Source organism: Contarinia nasturtii, unplaced genomic scaffold, assembly GCF_009176525.2.
Source record: "Contarinia nasturtii isolate CC-2019 unplaced genomic scaffold, AAFC_CNas_1.1 Cnas_scaffold_695, whole genome shotgun sequence".
In the NCBI taxonomy this organism is placed as follows: Eukaryota; Metazoa; Arthropoda; class Insecta; order Diptera; family Cecidomyiidae; genus Contarinia; species Contarinia nasturtii.
Window position 1 is genome coordinate 9,900,136 of NW_022198046.1, and position 12,524 is coordinate 9,912,659.

The following is a 12,524-nucleotide window of genomic DNA, read 5'->3' on the forward strand; positions in this document are numbered from 1 at the left end:
GATCGTTTAAATTGGGAATACGACCGTACTTTTTGCTTTTTCCAGAATCTTTACATTCATATCAAGTCTATGAAACAGGATACATGGTTCGAAGACAGATTCGTTCATCTTTAGACACACGCACAATTTGTTTTGAGCTTAGCTTGCCAAAACCATTTGAGAGACTTTTTCGTAAATCCAATTTGTACGCCATCGCGAATGAATATAATTGAATGGTTTGTGTTTGACAGTAGAGCAGGAGTCCCGTTACGTCTCCTGTGTGCATTGGTTGATATTTTTGATTTTGTTTATGTAGCGCAATAAACGTCTGAATTTGGTGCAAAGATTTTCCATACATATGTTAAAGTGCAGTTGGTGCAAGAACTGAAGGCATAACCATCCAAGGCGGCGCACAATTCGTCGGTTGGGCTCTGCAGAAGCTCCAAAATGATACGGAAATATAGCGAATAATCATCTTTTTTGACGAAGTCCACTTTTGGTTAAATTACTGGTCTGTGTAAAATGTAGTTGTGGAGACCATTAACCAAAATTATTTTTAAATCATAAATGTACAATTTGTATATACCAAATAGAGCGATGTTCGTGATCAAAATAAAAATAGTTCTATCAGTAAAAAACACCCTTTATAATTTCCAATATTTATTTTTAAGTAAAAAAAATCAAAATAAATTCAAACTTTTAAATCAATCAATGATCCATTTGCAGTTATAATTTTCACGTTATTTCTTGCTAGCAAAGTAATTTTATTTTTCTCCACAACCTGTTCCCAATCGTCATACCCTTCGGGAGGTAAATAATGGCCTCTATCATATCTTCCTTTGATTCCTGTTATGATTTGCATCGAGTTCGTGGCCGCTGCAGAAACGCCATCGTCAGTGTTTCTAGACCCTACAAAATATAAATTTCCCGGAAACGATAAATGGTCCCAAGCAACGATTTTAAACAATTTGCAGTTCGAAAAATTATCTCCAGATTCTTCGTATTGTTTGGGATTACACAGTTGCGACTTATTGGGATTTTGTAGCTCAGGCCGTATGCGATATTTGACGTTTTCAAATTGATGCGATTCATTTGAACATTCACTGTGAGGCCCGAAGAATACGCAAGCGATATTATCGAAATTGTGAGCATGTTTTGTCAAAATGTACTGCAATGCTTGATTCAAATGTTCTCCCATTTGTCCACGAAATCGGCCTGCAAATGCGCCGCATCCTACAGCAGGACATGTAATTAAGGCACGCACATTTTCTTGCTTTGCTTTTTCATTGGCATAATAAAGCAGTGGCATCAATCTTCTCTCAATCAGACGATTGTATTTATCTTGATCGATGTTATTTCCAGAAGTTACCTCTTTCAAGTCCGGACTAACTTGCTCAAGCAATGCACCGGGAATAAACAGTAATGTTCCATTCAATGGTGGATTATGAGTACAAAAACTAGAATTTCTTGGTGACCAAACTCCATTGTCGTAAATCTCAACATTCATCGCAATACCTAAGTCGCCCAAAATTTGTAATTCCAGTTCATTCCAATCACAACCACCATCTTTATTCGCATCTCCCGCAAAAATCATTGGTTTTTTGGTCAACAACAAAAGTGTTACGAATTCTTCGGTGGTCATTTGATTAAGTTGAGATTGGCTTGCGTTCAGAACTCCCATCAAATTAGTTCCAGGCGCAATTTTATTGGTACACAGATCATTTTTGTAGGAAACAATGTTATTCAAAGATTCTTGTCCCAATACAATGTCGTACTTGGGTTTGTTTTCCATTTCTCTATATGTGTGATGTATCACAGCAACCCACTGAAAAATGTAAAAGTTTGACGATCACAATGAATAATTTGTTTTATGCAATCTAACATTTCATTCAATTCAGCATTAATAAAATATTACAATCATTTTTAAATATACTTGAAAGATTTTAATACCAAATTATTTTACCTTTTTATTCTTTTTTAAATGAACCAAACCTACTTCCCTTTGAAAAGTTCTCGATAGTAGTTGTCTAGTAAACATAACAAATTTTAGAGTAAACAGTGCTGTCACATTACTTACGATTATATTAAAAGTTCATTGGAATAAAATGTCCAGTGGTATGTGTGCTGTCAAATTCAACAAGGAGGCGGCTCTTTTAAATATATTATTTTGAGTGACGTCTTTTGTGCTATTTACAAAAAAAAAATAATAATAAATAATTTGCTTCAAGTTTATTACAAAATAATGATCTAATTTGAAATGCAGCCAATAATCATGCTACAGACTGTTTTTGCGTAATTATTTATACATTTGAAATTAAACATAAAAATAAATTCTATTTTACAAATCAATAAATCCAAATTCAGTTGCAATTTTTATATTATTTTTTGCTAGTAAAGTGATTTTATTTTTCTCCACAACCTCTTTCCAATTTCTATTCCCTTTGGGTGGCAAATAATGGCCTTTATGGTACCTTCCTTTGATTCCTGTTATCACTTCCATTGAATTCGTGGCCGCTGCAGAAACGCCATCGTCGGTATATCTGGACCCCGCAAAATAATCATTGCCCGGAAAAGACGCATGATCCCAAGCAACGATTTTGAACAATTTGCAGTTCGAAAAATTATCTCCAGATTCTTCGTATTGTTTGGGATTACACAATTGAGACATATCGGGATTTTGTAACTCTGGTCGTATGCGATATTTGACGTTTACAAATTGATGCGATTCATTTGAACATTCGCTGAATGGATCGAAGTACACACAAGCGATATTATCGAAATTATGGGCATGTTTTTTCAAAATGTACTGCAATGCTTGATTCAAATGTTCTCCCATTTGTCCACAAAATCGGCCTGCAAATGCACCACATCCCACACCAGGGCATGTTATCAATGCGAGCATGTTTTCTTTCTTTGCATTTTCGTTGGCATAATAAAGCAGTGGCATCAATCTTCTCTCAATCAGTAGATTGTATTTATCTTGATCGATATTATTTCCAGAAGTAACCTCTTTCAAGTCCGGACAAACTTGATCGAGCAATGGACCGGGAATAAACAGTAATGTCCCATTCAGTGGTGGAACGTGTGTAGAAAAGTTTGAATTTCTTGGTTCCCAGACGCCATTGTCGTAAATCTCAACATTCATCGCAATTCCCAATTCACCCAAAATTTGCAATTCCATTTCATTCCAATCAGAACCATCTCCTCTAATTTCGCTCTCTGCAAATATCATGGGTTTTTTGGTAAGCAGCAAAAGTGTTACTAATTCTTCCGTAGTCGTCATTTGATTAAGTTGAGACTGGCTTGCATTCAGGCTTTCCATCAAATAACATCCGGATGTCGCTTTTTTGGCACACAAATCATATTTGTAGGAAACAATCTTAGTCATCGTTTCTGAGCTTATCACAATGTCGTAGTTTGGTTTGTTCTCCATTATCTTTACAATCACAGTATTCCATTGAAAAATTAAAATAATGAAAGGTTAATTTGAATAAATGTGAAAATCAACGATATTTTACCTGTTTTTTTTTTTTAATAAAAGAAACAATCGTCTTATAATTGACTGATAAACAGAGATCATACACAAATGTGACATCAAAAACTTATCTGTCAGAGTTTGACATCAACAAGAAATCGAATTGAAGCATTTTATAGTTGTATGTGTGCTGTCAAATCAAGTATTTTTAACCGAAAAATAGATGCAGTTTACCACCTTTGATATAGAATTAATCGCCATCACCCTTACAATTTCAAAAGAAATAAAAAGTCAATTTCCTAAGATTATCAATAATATTTCAATATTTTTATTATTACTCTGTCAATGTCAGTATATCAATACAGATAATTTCTCTTTGTTCATTCACAAAAAATTCTATCATTTCTATGGATCAGTCCATAGTATGTCGTTTGTTTTGTAATAAAAATCTAATTGTTTCAAATTGAAACTTTCACTGTATCCAACGAGAAAAAAAATGGAAGGAAAAAAAAGGAGAATTAATTGAAATAGAATTTAATCAGTGTATTTTTATTTAAAAATTTGTTTTTGGGTGATAGAAAAAAGAAAACAAGAAATTACATTGTAAATAAACGATTTGAATTGGAACTTAAGGCGGAAAAATTAGAGAAAAAAATAATACAATTACACGTGTAAAAAAAAAAGAAATATCATTTTATGTCTACACTTTGACTTATGCGTTATTAAATTTATCTGTGTGTGTGTGTGCTGAACTTTACCATCTAACAGAATTAGCTAATTACATGCGATTGAACTCTTGTTCTATGTTTATCCCTTCAAAATGTGTTATGATCAGATTTGTGTTGCTGTTATTTCTTTTCTCTCGTAAATTAAATGTATTCATTTTCACTTGCTTTTGGCTCTCTTAAAATTATAAGCATAATCACGTCGGTCGTATGTTTTGCCATTTTCGAATACACACAGAATGAATCGGAGCGTTTCTTTTTTTAAAAAAATTATCAGTCCGATTCTTGTTCATTTGTGCTAAATATTGATGCATGCCATGCATCCGAAATATTGGGCCACAAACATTCCGATCCCATTTTATTTTCATTTTAAACAATAAGTCTAAATTCTATTTACTCGAGAAATTTTTCATTTTCATTTCTTGTTGTTGTTTTTTTTTTTGTCTTATCTCGAAATTCTTAAACATCTACAAATGTGTATTACCTTCAAATAAATCTAAATCTTTATTTCAAATATTTTCATTTGTTGTGTGTTTCTTTTATTTTAGTTTTTTTTCTTTTTAGTTAAAATGATTTATGTATAAATTTGTTGTAATTTTTCTTTTTATAGTTTTTCTTTTAACGATGATGACATGGACCGTTTTTTTTCTCGTTTGTTCACATTTATTGCCATGCAGCATCAAGTCTGCATGGAGGTCACATTATATGATTAAGTTGATAGTATGCAGGCTAATGCTCATTTCGATGCATTTGAATCCCCCAATCCAATGGTTCGTCATTCACATTTTAACACTGCATCATCAACAACATTCGATGCATCGTCATTTCATTTTTTTTTTGTTTTTTGCTTCTTTCGTATGTCATATCGTTTCAGATTTTGCAATATTTTATATAACATTGGATATAATTTAATATTAAATAAATATTCGCATAGATTTGTTTAGTTTTCCTTCACATTTAAATTTTGTTGTAGTTTTTGTCAATGTACAAAAAATTGAAGGTTTTATTTTTTAGTTGTTTTGTGATTCGTTGGCCATTTTGGCGGCCGCCTCTTCGGCAGCATGTCGTGCAGCTGCAGCAGCTGCCAATCGGCTTGCCGATGATCGTAATTCACGCTTGCGTTCGGGCAAAACTAATTCTTGAAAATCTTCACCCGATCGTGGTCGTTTGCTACGTGTTCGTCGACCAACACGACCCGAGGTATCATCTTGATGTTCGGACGATTTTGCTTCATTCGATTTTGATTCACTCTCTTTGTCCTCTTTGTCGGCATTAAATGAAGATTCACTGTCACGCGACGTATTCGATGGTGCCGTGGTATTGATTGGCGTTGATGGTGTTGATTGTCCACCATTCTTGGACACCTTTGATGGTGCAATTAAATCTTCAAGATCCATCTCTTGGTTTGATTGCTCCTAGTGAAATAATAAATGAATTTTAGTAAAAATGAAGAAACAATTCAATTTAACGCAGAGAAACACATACCTGTTCTTGTTGGTTTGAGCTCGATGTCTGTTTAGATGGTGTTCTTTCGCGACTTTCACGATGTTCACGCTCAATTTCCCTGTCACGTTCTCTTTCTCGTTCGCGCTCACGTTCACGATCTCTGTCACGTTCGCGTGTTTCGGGCTATTTTCAAAAGAAAGAAAAAACAAAGAAATCAAATTACTTTCTGTTCGACTGGCTTCCATTTTGAATGCAATATAATACACAGTTCATTGACGCATTTTTTTTACCTGATGTTGTCTTGTTGATGGAGAACTATCTGACGACTTGGCAGGGCTTGGCAGTGGTGACATGCTCACAGATTGCTATAGAAAGAATGATTTCATTAGTATCATGATTGAAATAAAACCGAATTGAAAATGACAAAACGAGTAAATTATGTTAAAGAATGTGTGTGTACCTTATCATGTTGTTGTGATGATGGTGATGGAGCAATAGTAATCGATGTTTGTGGTGGAAGGCCAGCAATGCTTGCGGCTGCAACTGGTGACAATGTGACCTTTTCAATGGTGGTTTCATTCGATGTGCCAGCATTTATGCTAGTTGTTGATGTGCTCGAACGGCTGCTTCTCGTTAGAGCTCTCAATTGTTTTTCATCAGCAACAGCGGCTGCCATTAAACTGGCCAAACTATCACGATTTGATTGTTGTGACGAGGATGACATTCGGGAACGTTTTGATTTTGGTTCGTCCAAAATGCTGCTGTACATCGATGATGCTGCCGATGACGTTGGAATCAACGAAATACCCGGACCCATTCCCAAATTACGTGCAAACATTTCCACTTGTTGTTTATTCAATTGTTCAAATGTATCTTTCATTTCTTGTTCGCGGTCACGTTGTTTGTCTCTTTGTTCGCGCTGCTGTTCACGATGATCACGTTGCTCTCTTTGTTCACGTTGACGTTTCGATGTGGAACTACCGCTTTGGGCAGCAGCCATTTGTGCGGCCATTTCAGCAAACAATGCTTGACTAAAATCGGGCGGAATCAATCCAGCATCTTTGTATGCCTTTGAGCTTGATGACAACGATGATGCACCCGGTAATTTACTGGCATAAGCTTGCATTGCTGCTAGCTCTGGTGGTAAACCACTTCGGCTTAATGTTTCCATTAATTTGCGGCGTTCTTTTTCCGCTTTGTCATTTCGATCTTGACGATCTTGACGGTCTTGACGATCTTGACGATCTTGACGCTCTTGGCGATCTTGTCGATCTTGTCGATCTTGGCGATCTTGTTTGGCTTGCTGCTGTTGTTGTTGCTGTTGCTGCTGCTGCTGCTGCTGCTGTTGTTGCTGTTGTTGACTTTTACTTGAAGTATTTGATGACGAACTACGTCCACCAGTCAAAGCAGAAAGATCAAAACCAACACGTGATAACGTTTCCAAGAATTGCGGATCTTGTGGTAGTCCAAGCAAACTTTGTATTTGAGCCGCTTCACGGCTGAGTTGGCTTGCAGTTGATGAACTGCTGCGACCTCGGCTCGACGGCGATTGTTGTGTTTGACTGGTTGGCAATGCACTTGAACTCATTCGAGATGTGGTCGATGATTTACTCGACGATTGTTGACGTGCCGAACTTGTACTGGTTGATGGTGTATTTGTATTCGATGTACCGGCCGTCGAGATTCCATTCAATAAATTATATTGTTGAGCCAATTGATCGTATACGGACATATTTGAACTTGACGACGAATATGGATTCAAACCGGCCAAGCCCATTGGTGTGTAACCCAATGGATTTGGGAACAAGAATGGATTATTAGCATCCATTGAATATCGTCCACTTGTTGACGATTTGGACGATTGTTGTTGATTCGATGATGAGCTCGATTGTTGTGATTGCGATTGTGACGATGTTGATGTCGATTTTCGCTCTTTGCTAGATGACGACGACGATTGTTGGTTTGTGCTCGATTTGGTTAAATTGGCCAAATTAGCAAGATTAAGATTTCCCAAATTTGATCCAGCCATTGCTGCCATAGCGGCTAAATTTTGTGGATCTAATCCACCGAAACCACCTAGTCCAGCTAAATTGGCGAGCATATTCATGTTCAAATTGTTCAAGTTACCCAATCCACTCATGCCAGCTAGATTTGGCAAGCCAGCTGCAAATGGCATTGAAAGTAATGGATTTTTCGGATCAAAACCGCCAAGCGATAAACTTGACAACAGGCTTGGATTTAGGCCAAGACTAGTTAATTGTTGAATTTGAGCTGCTGTTGCTGCATCCAGTGCACTTTGTCGGCCCTTCTTCGATGATGACGCTTGCGATTGTGACTGACTTGAATAATTTGAACCATGTTGATTTGATGTACTTGATGAAGAGCTATGCTGTTGCTGCTGCTGTTGTTGTTGTTGTTGCTGCTGCTGTTGTTGCTGTTGCTGTTGTGATTGTTGTTTTGACGAAGAAGAAGACATGCTCATCGACAGACTATCACTGGCCTTTGACATTGAAGCTGTTGTTGCCTGTAGCAATTCAATCCATTTCGGATCGATTTCATAGGCTGGATTTTCGGTAAGCCATTGACTCAAACGTTTCAATTGAGGTGCTTTGCTGCCGCTTATTCGTTTACCAGTGAGCTTATTGATAACAGCCACATTCTCTTCACCGGTCAAATTTTTCATTGCATTTATGGCCGCCTGATGACTCAATGCAGTTTGATGGCTGGCATTTTGTGAGCTCATCTGCTGCGATGATTGTTGTCCAACTGATTGTGTCTGTTGACGTGTCGAACGACGGAAATCACTTGCCGATTGTGAATGCGATGTGTCTGTATGTCGTTTTGATTCATGTTCCATGCTTCGATTTGCTTTCGCCTCTTGAGCTGCAGCATATTTTGCACTGTAAAATGGGAAAAAGAAGTCATATTAAAATGTGATTGATTGAAAAACTCGGATGTATAATAAAGAGTAGAGAATGAGACATACTTTTGTTCAGCGGCTTGTTTCATTTCGTTCAAAATAGCCTCGTATGTTTTGCGTTGAACAGAGTTTGGTGGTAGTGCCTGCAGTAATTTCTGTTGTTCTTTGAAAAATGCTTGTGACTGTGCCAAAATATCTTTGGCTGTGGCACCTTGCATCGCGAATGGATTAGAATTTGAACTACTACTATTATTACTACCACGTGTATTTGAGCTTGATCCAGTGGCTCCCATCATCATTTGCAAGGCAGCAAGACCACTATTGCTTTGATTTGAATTTTTGGATGATCCTAAATTAAAAGAGACAATTTTTGTTAATCATCAGTAAAAAACAAATTGAAATGAATGGAAATGAAAAAGGTAAATATTCATTGTTCTTACTTGTATTTGAACCTGGAACACTGGTCACAGTAACACTGAATGGTTTCTGTGACGATGACGATTGGCTGCTCAATGAAGATGGACCAGTTGCTGGTGTCACCGACACTGATGGTGGAATTTGTGTTTTCTTCGATGACGGTGACGAAAGCAATGGGTCGCTAAATGTTTTCTGCTCCTTGGCAGCTGATAAACCAAAAACAATTTCGTCAAGTTTTCGCTTGCGTTTCTCTTTTCCACTTGTCACTGGTGGCTCTTCGGTTGGTGTTGGCTGTATTAAAAGAATAACCAACAAATTAAATTAATTTCAAATAAAAAACAATTATCGTAATTTTCAAAAATAAAACAAAAGTAAAATCTTACATAATTGTTCTTTTTCATCAATTTAGTCAACATGTCATCAAGTTTTCCTTTTCCACCAAATGGCGATGAAATCGACGATTTCTTTGACACAGAAAAATCTTGCACTTCACTCAAATCAATTGGACTCGATTTAGAAAAGTCTTTCATTGGTTTTGCCAAGCTTGATGATAGATCAATTGGTGTCAATGTGCTTGAAGTGCCAGGAATTAGGGTTGATTTTGTACTGTAATTGGCCGCTTGTTGTTGTTGTTTTTGCTGCTGTTGCTGTTGTTGTTGTTGATTTGAACCGGATCGCGACATATGTGATTGGTGTTGATGAGCTGGTGGTGGTTGCATGGACGACAATGATCGTTTAGAGGTCTTTTGTTGTTGATCGTCTTCTGTTGGCCAATTTATTTGCTTATTTTGAATTGGTGTTTGTGGTGACGGCATATCTTGTGAACTATTCAAAAGTGCATGTAATTTAGCGCGTTCCGTTTCGACATCGATGGCAATGTGTCGCTTGCGTTTTTTACCACTTGTTGGCATTGTTGGCATTTGCATGTTCGGATATTGCGTCTTCTGCGCTGATGGCATTGGTAATATTGGTGTTGATTGCAGTTTCTTTGACGATGTCAAATCTCCCGAAATCGATAAAAGATCTGGAGTTGATCGACCAACCAAATCAATAGTTGGTGGCATGTGTTTGACTGTTTCATGCAATGGAACATCTAAATTGATGCCTTGGCAACCAGCATAAGCTGAATACGATTTATTAACCGGCCATTCCGAATGCTCAATGCAATGAACAATATGTGAAACACGTTTTTCCAACGCAAAATCGTGGAACCAACGAACTTTAACTGGATTTTCGAACTTCAATCGAGTCTGTTGCAATAGTGCTGCCAATTGTTGATTTTGCTTTTCGATAGAAGCCTTTTCTTTTTCATGCATGACCTCATCATCGTCTGGATCACCTTTGCCCACAATCATTACATCGTCATCATCATCGATGATAGTAACGCAATTTTCTTCTTGTTCTTTCTTCTCTTCGACTTTGACTGGGCTCAACACTGGCTTCACATCTTCAACTGATTCGACCTTTGGTTCTTCCTTTTCAATTGGTTCACTTTCAGTTTCTTTTTCGGTTTTAATTTCTTCAATCGCAACTATTTCCTCTTTTTCGGCAACGGATTGCTCTTTTTCTGCTTCTTTTGGTGATTTTGGCTCAGCAATTTCTGCGGCAGTAGTTTCTTCTGGAACTTTCTTTTGCTCTTCAGATTCATTTTCAGTTTCAGTCGACTCTTGTGTTTTCGGCGATTTAGCCTCGCTTTCTACAGGTTTTTCTTCCTCAACTGTGGTTTCGGTTGTTCTAGAAACACTCTCTTCTTTTTCGCATGATTCCTTTTCAACCGTTTCAGATTTTTCTTGTTCTTCTTCTGCGACCGGTTTTGGTGACGCTGGTTTAACACATTCGTCATCACCTTTTGGAGATTCTTCTTCAACTTTGTCGTTTTCGGTGGCTTCCTCAGCCATTTCAACGTCATTAGTTTCAACATTTTCTGTTGGTTCTGATTTTTCTTCTTGTTCCAGAGGAGATTTTGGAGCTTCGGCCTCTTTTTCTTCAGCTGGTTCGCTTTCAACTGCTGGCTTTTCTGGCGATTTTGGTGTCTCAATGTCAGAAGTGTCCATTTGTTCACTGTCATCAGTATCTTCTTTCTCTTCTTTTTCATGTTGTTCTTCTGCTTTTGGTGATTTTACCTCAGCGACTTCTTCGGTGGTTTCACTCTCAGCTGGTTTTTCCTCTGAAATTGATTCCATATCTTCTTGTGCTGTTTCTTCTGGCTTTTCAGCCTCTGGTTCTTGTGCGACTGGTGATTTAACCTCAGTATTAGCTTCATCCACTTTAGGCGTTTCTTCGGCCGATTCGCTTGGTTTTTCAGAATCAACAGAGCTCATTTCAATGTCAGCCTTTTCGGCACTTGGTTCATCTTCAACTGATTTCTCAGCTTCGACCATTTTTTCGCTTTCAGTGACTGGCTCCGGTTTGGTTTCTTCAATTTGCTCTTTTTCAGTTTCTTTTTCTTCACTTGATTCAATTTCCTTGGGAGTTTCAACTTTGACCTCTTCAACTTCAGTCTCGGCTTTAACACTCTCGCTCTCAGCAACTACCGCTGGTTCTTGTGGTAGTGGAGTTGGTTCAACTTTAATCGGTTCCGGTTTGGCCAATAATTTGGCTGCTTCAGCTTGTTGTGTCAAAATCCATTGTTTTTCAAGCATTTCAAGATAAGCGCGTTCAGACGCTGCAAAACTAAACTCTGGATCGATGAAAATATTTTGTTGTGATTGATAAAGACCATGTTTCATAACTGCGCGAACCAATTCACGATCATGTTTACCAGACTCCCACCAATCGGGTGTGTCCAAATTGTTTTGACACAAACTCAAACGTTCATCGTTGAGTGCGGTTTTGCCAACTTCCTTTAATTTCGATAGCAATTCCAAGCGATCTAAGATCAATCGAGCATGATCTTCGCTAATGTCTTCGATGATGCCTTCCAAACCTTTTTCTTCTTCGGTCAAACGAACGTTGGCTTGTCGTTTGCACATTGCAATAAATACTTTGTAGTAATCGCTAAGCGCTTCGTCACTCTTTCGATCTAACTTTGCAATGGCTCTAAAACGTGACCAATCGGGTGTTGGAATGGCGACACCATTTTGCAAATCAACACCATAACCAGTTAGCACACGCAAGAATTCATACTCTTCACGTTTATTCCATTTCTTTGGAATTGCATCAAGACGAACGCGCTCACGCTCCTTGACAGCCTGCTCGATTTTTTCGCGTTTTTCCATTTTCTATACGAAAGAGAAAAGAGAATCAAATAATGGAAATTCGTTTTATTTTTTGAGAATTATTTTTTTCGCGTAGTTTGTGGAAGCGATTATAAAGCGTGTAAATGTACAATTGGAATGAAAGTGTTATTAGGATTTGTAAATATGAGAAAAAAATGTATTTTTTATAAATGTTATTATTGAATAGAGTTATCACATGTGAAAATATGCCACAACATCGACAAAAGTAAACACACACAAAATGTCAAATGATTCTTTTTTGTTTGTACAAGAGTAAAGTGCCAGTTAAAATTAAAAGAGTTTATTAAGAGAAGTATATTAATCGACAAATTTGTGAAAGTCGA

General features: G+C 37.3%; 2 protein-coding genes across 4 annotated transcripts in view; both read right to left on the reverse strand.

The window, feature by feature from the left end:
* Positions 1 to 628: 628 nt before the first annotated feature.
* On the reverse strand, positions 629 to 3,596 carry LOC116340895. Of its 3 annotated transcripts, none has more exons than XM_031767634.1 (4): positions 3,498 to 3,596; positions 2,451 to 3,415; positions 1,943 to 2,165; positions 629 to 1,804 (listed from the first exon to the last, which is right to left on the reverse strand). In XM_031767634.1, the coding sequence occupies exons 3-4, from the start codon at positions 2,015 to 2,017 to the stop codon at positions 671 to 673; spliced, it is 1,209 nt and encodes a 402-aa protein (XP_031623494.1). In that variant the 5' UTR covers positions 2,018 to 2,165; positions 2,451 to 3,415; positions 3,498 to 3,596; the 3' UTR covers positions 629 to 670. The 3 variants fall into 2 exon arrangements, with proteins under 3 accessions (XP_031623494.1, XP_031623495.1, XP_031623493.1); XM_031767633.1 differs by having other exon boundaries at positions 2,399 to 3,415.
* Positions 3,597 to 5,008: 1,412 nt separating this feature from the next.
* LOC116340556 overlaps positions 5,009 to 12,524 on the reverse strand; it is a 34,240-nt gene continuing 26,724 nt past the window's right edge. The window contains exons 20-26 of the mRNA XM_031767110.1: positions 9,346 to 12,183; positions 8,986 to 9,253; positions 8,612 to 8,894; positions 6,086 to 8,525; positions 5,916 to 5,990; positions 5,665 to 5,808; positions 5,009 to 5,594 (exon numbers count right to left, since the gene is read on the reverse strand). Coding sequence (XP_031622970.1) covers positions 5,190 to 5,594; positions 5,665 to 5,808; positions 5,916 to 5,990; positions 6,086 to 8,525; positions 8,612 to 8,894; positions 8,986 to 9,253; positions 9,346 to 12,183 — 6,453 coding nt within the window. The 3' untranslated portion in view covers positions 5,009 to 5,189. The remainder of the gene's footprint in view (positions 5,595 to 5,664; positions 5,809 to 5,915; positions 5,991 to 6,085; positions 8,526 to 8,611; positions 8,895 to 8,985; positions 9,254 to 9,345; positions 12,184 to 12,524) is intronic.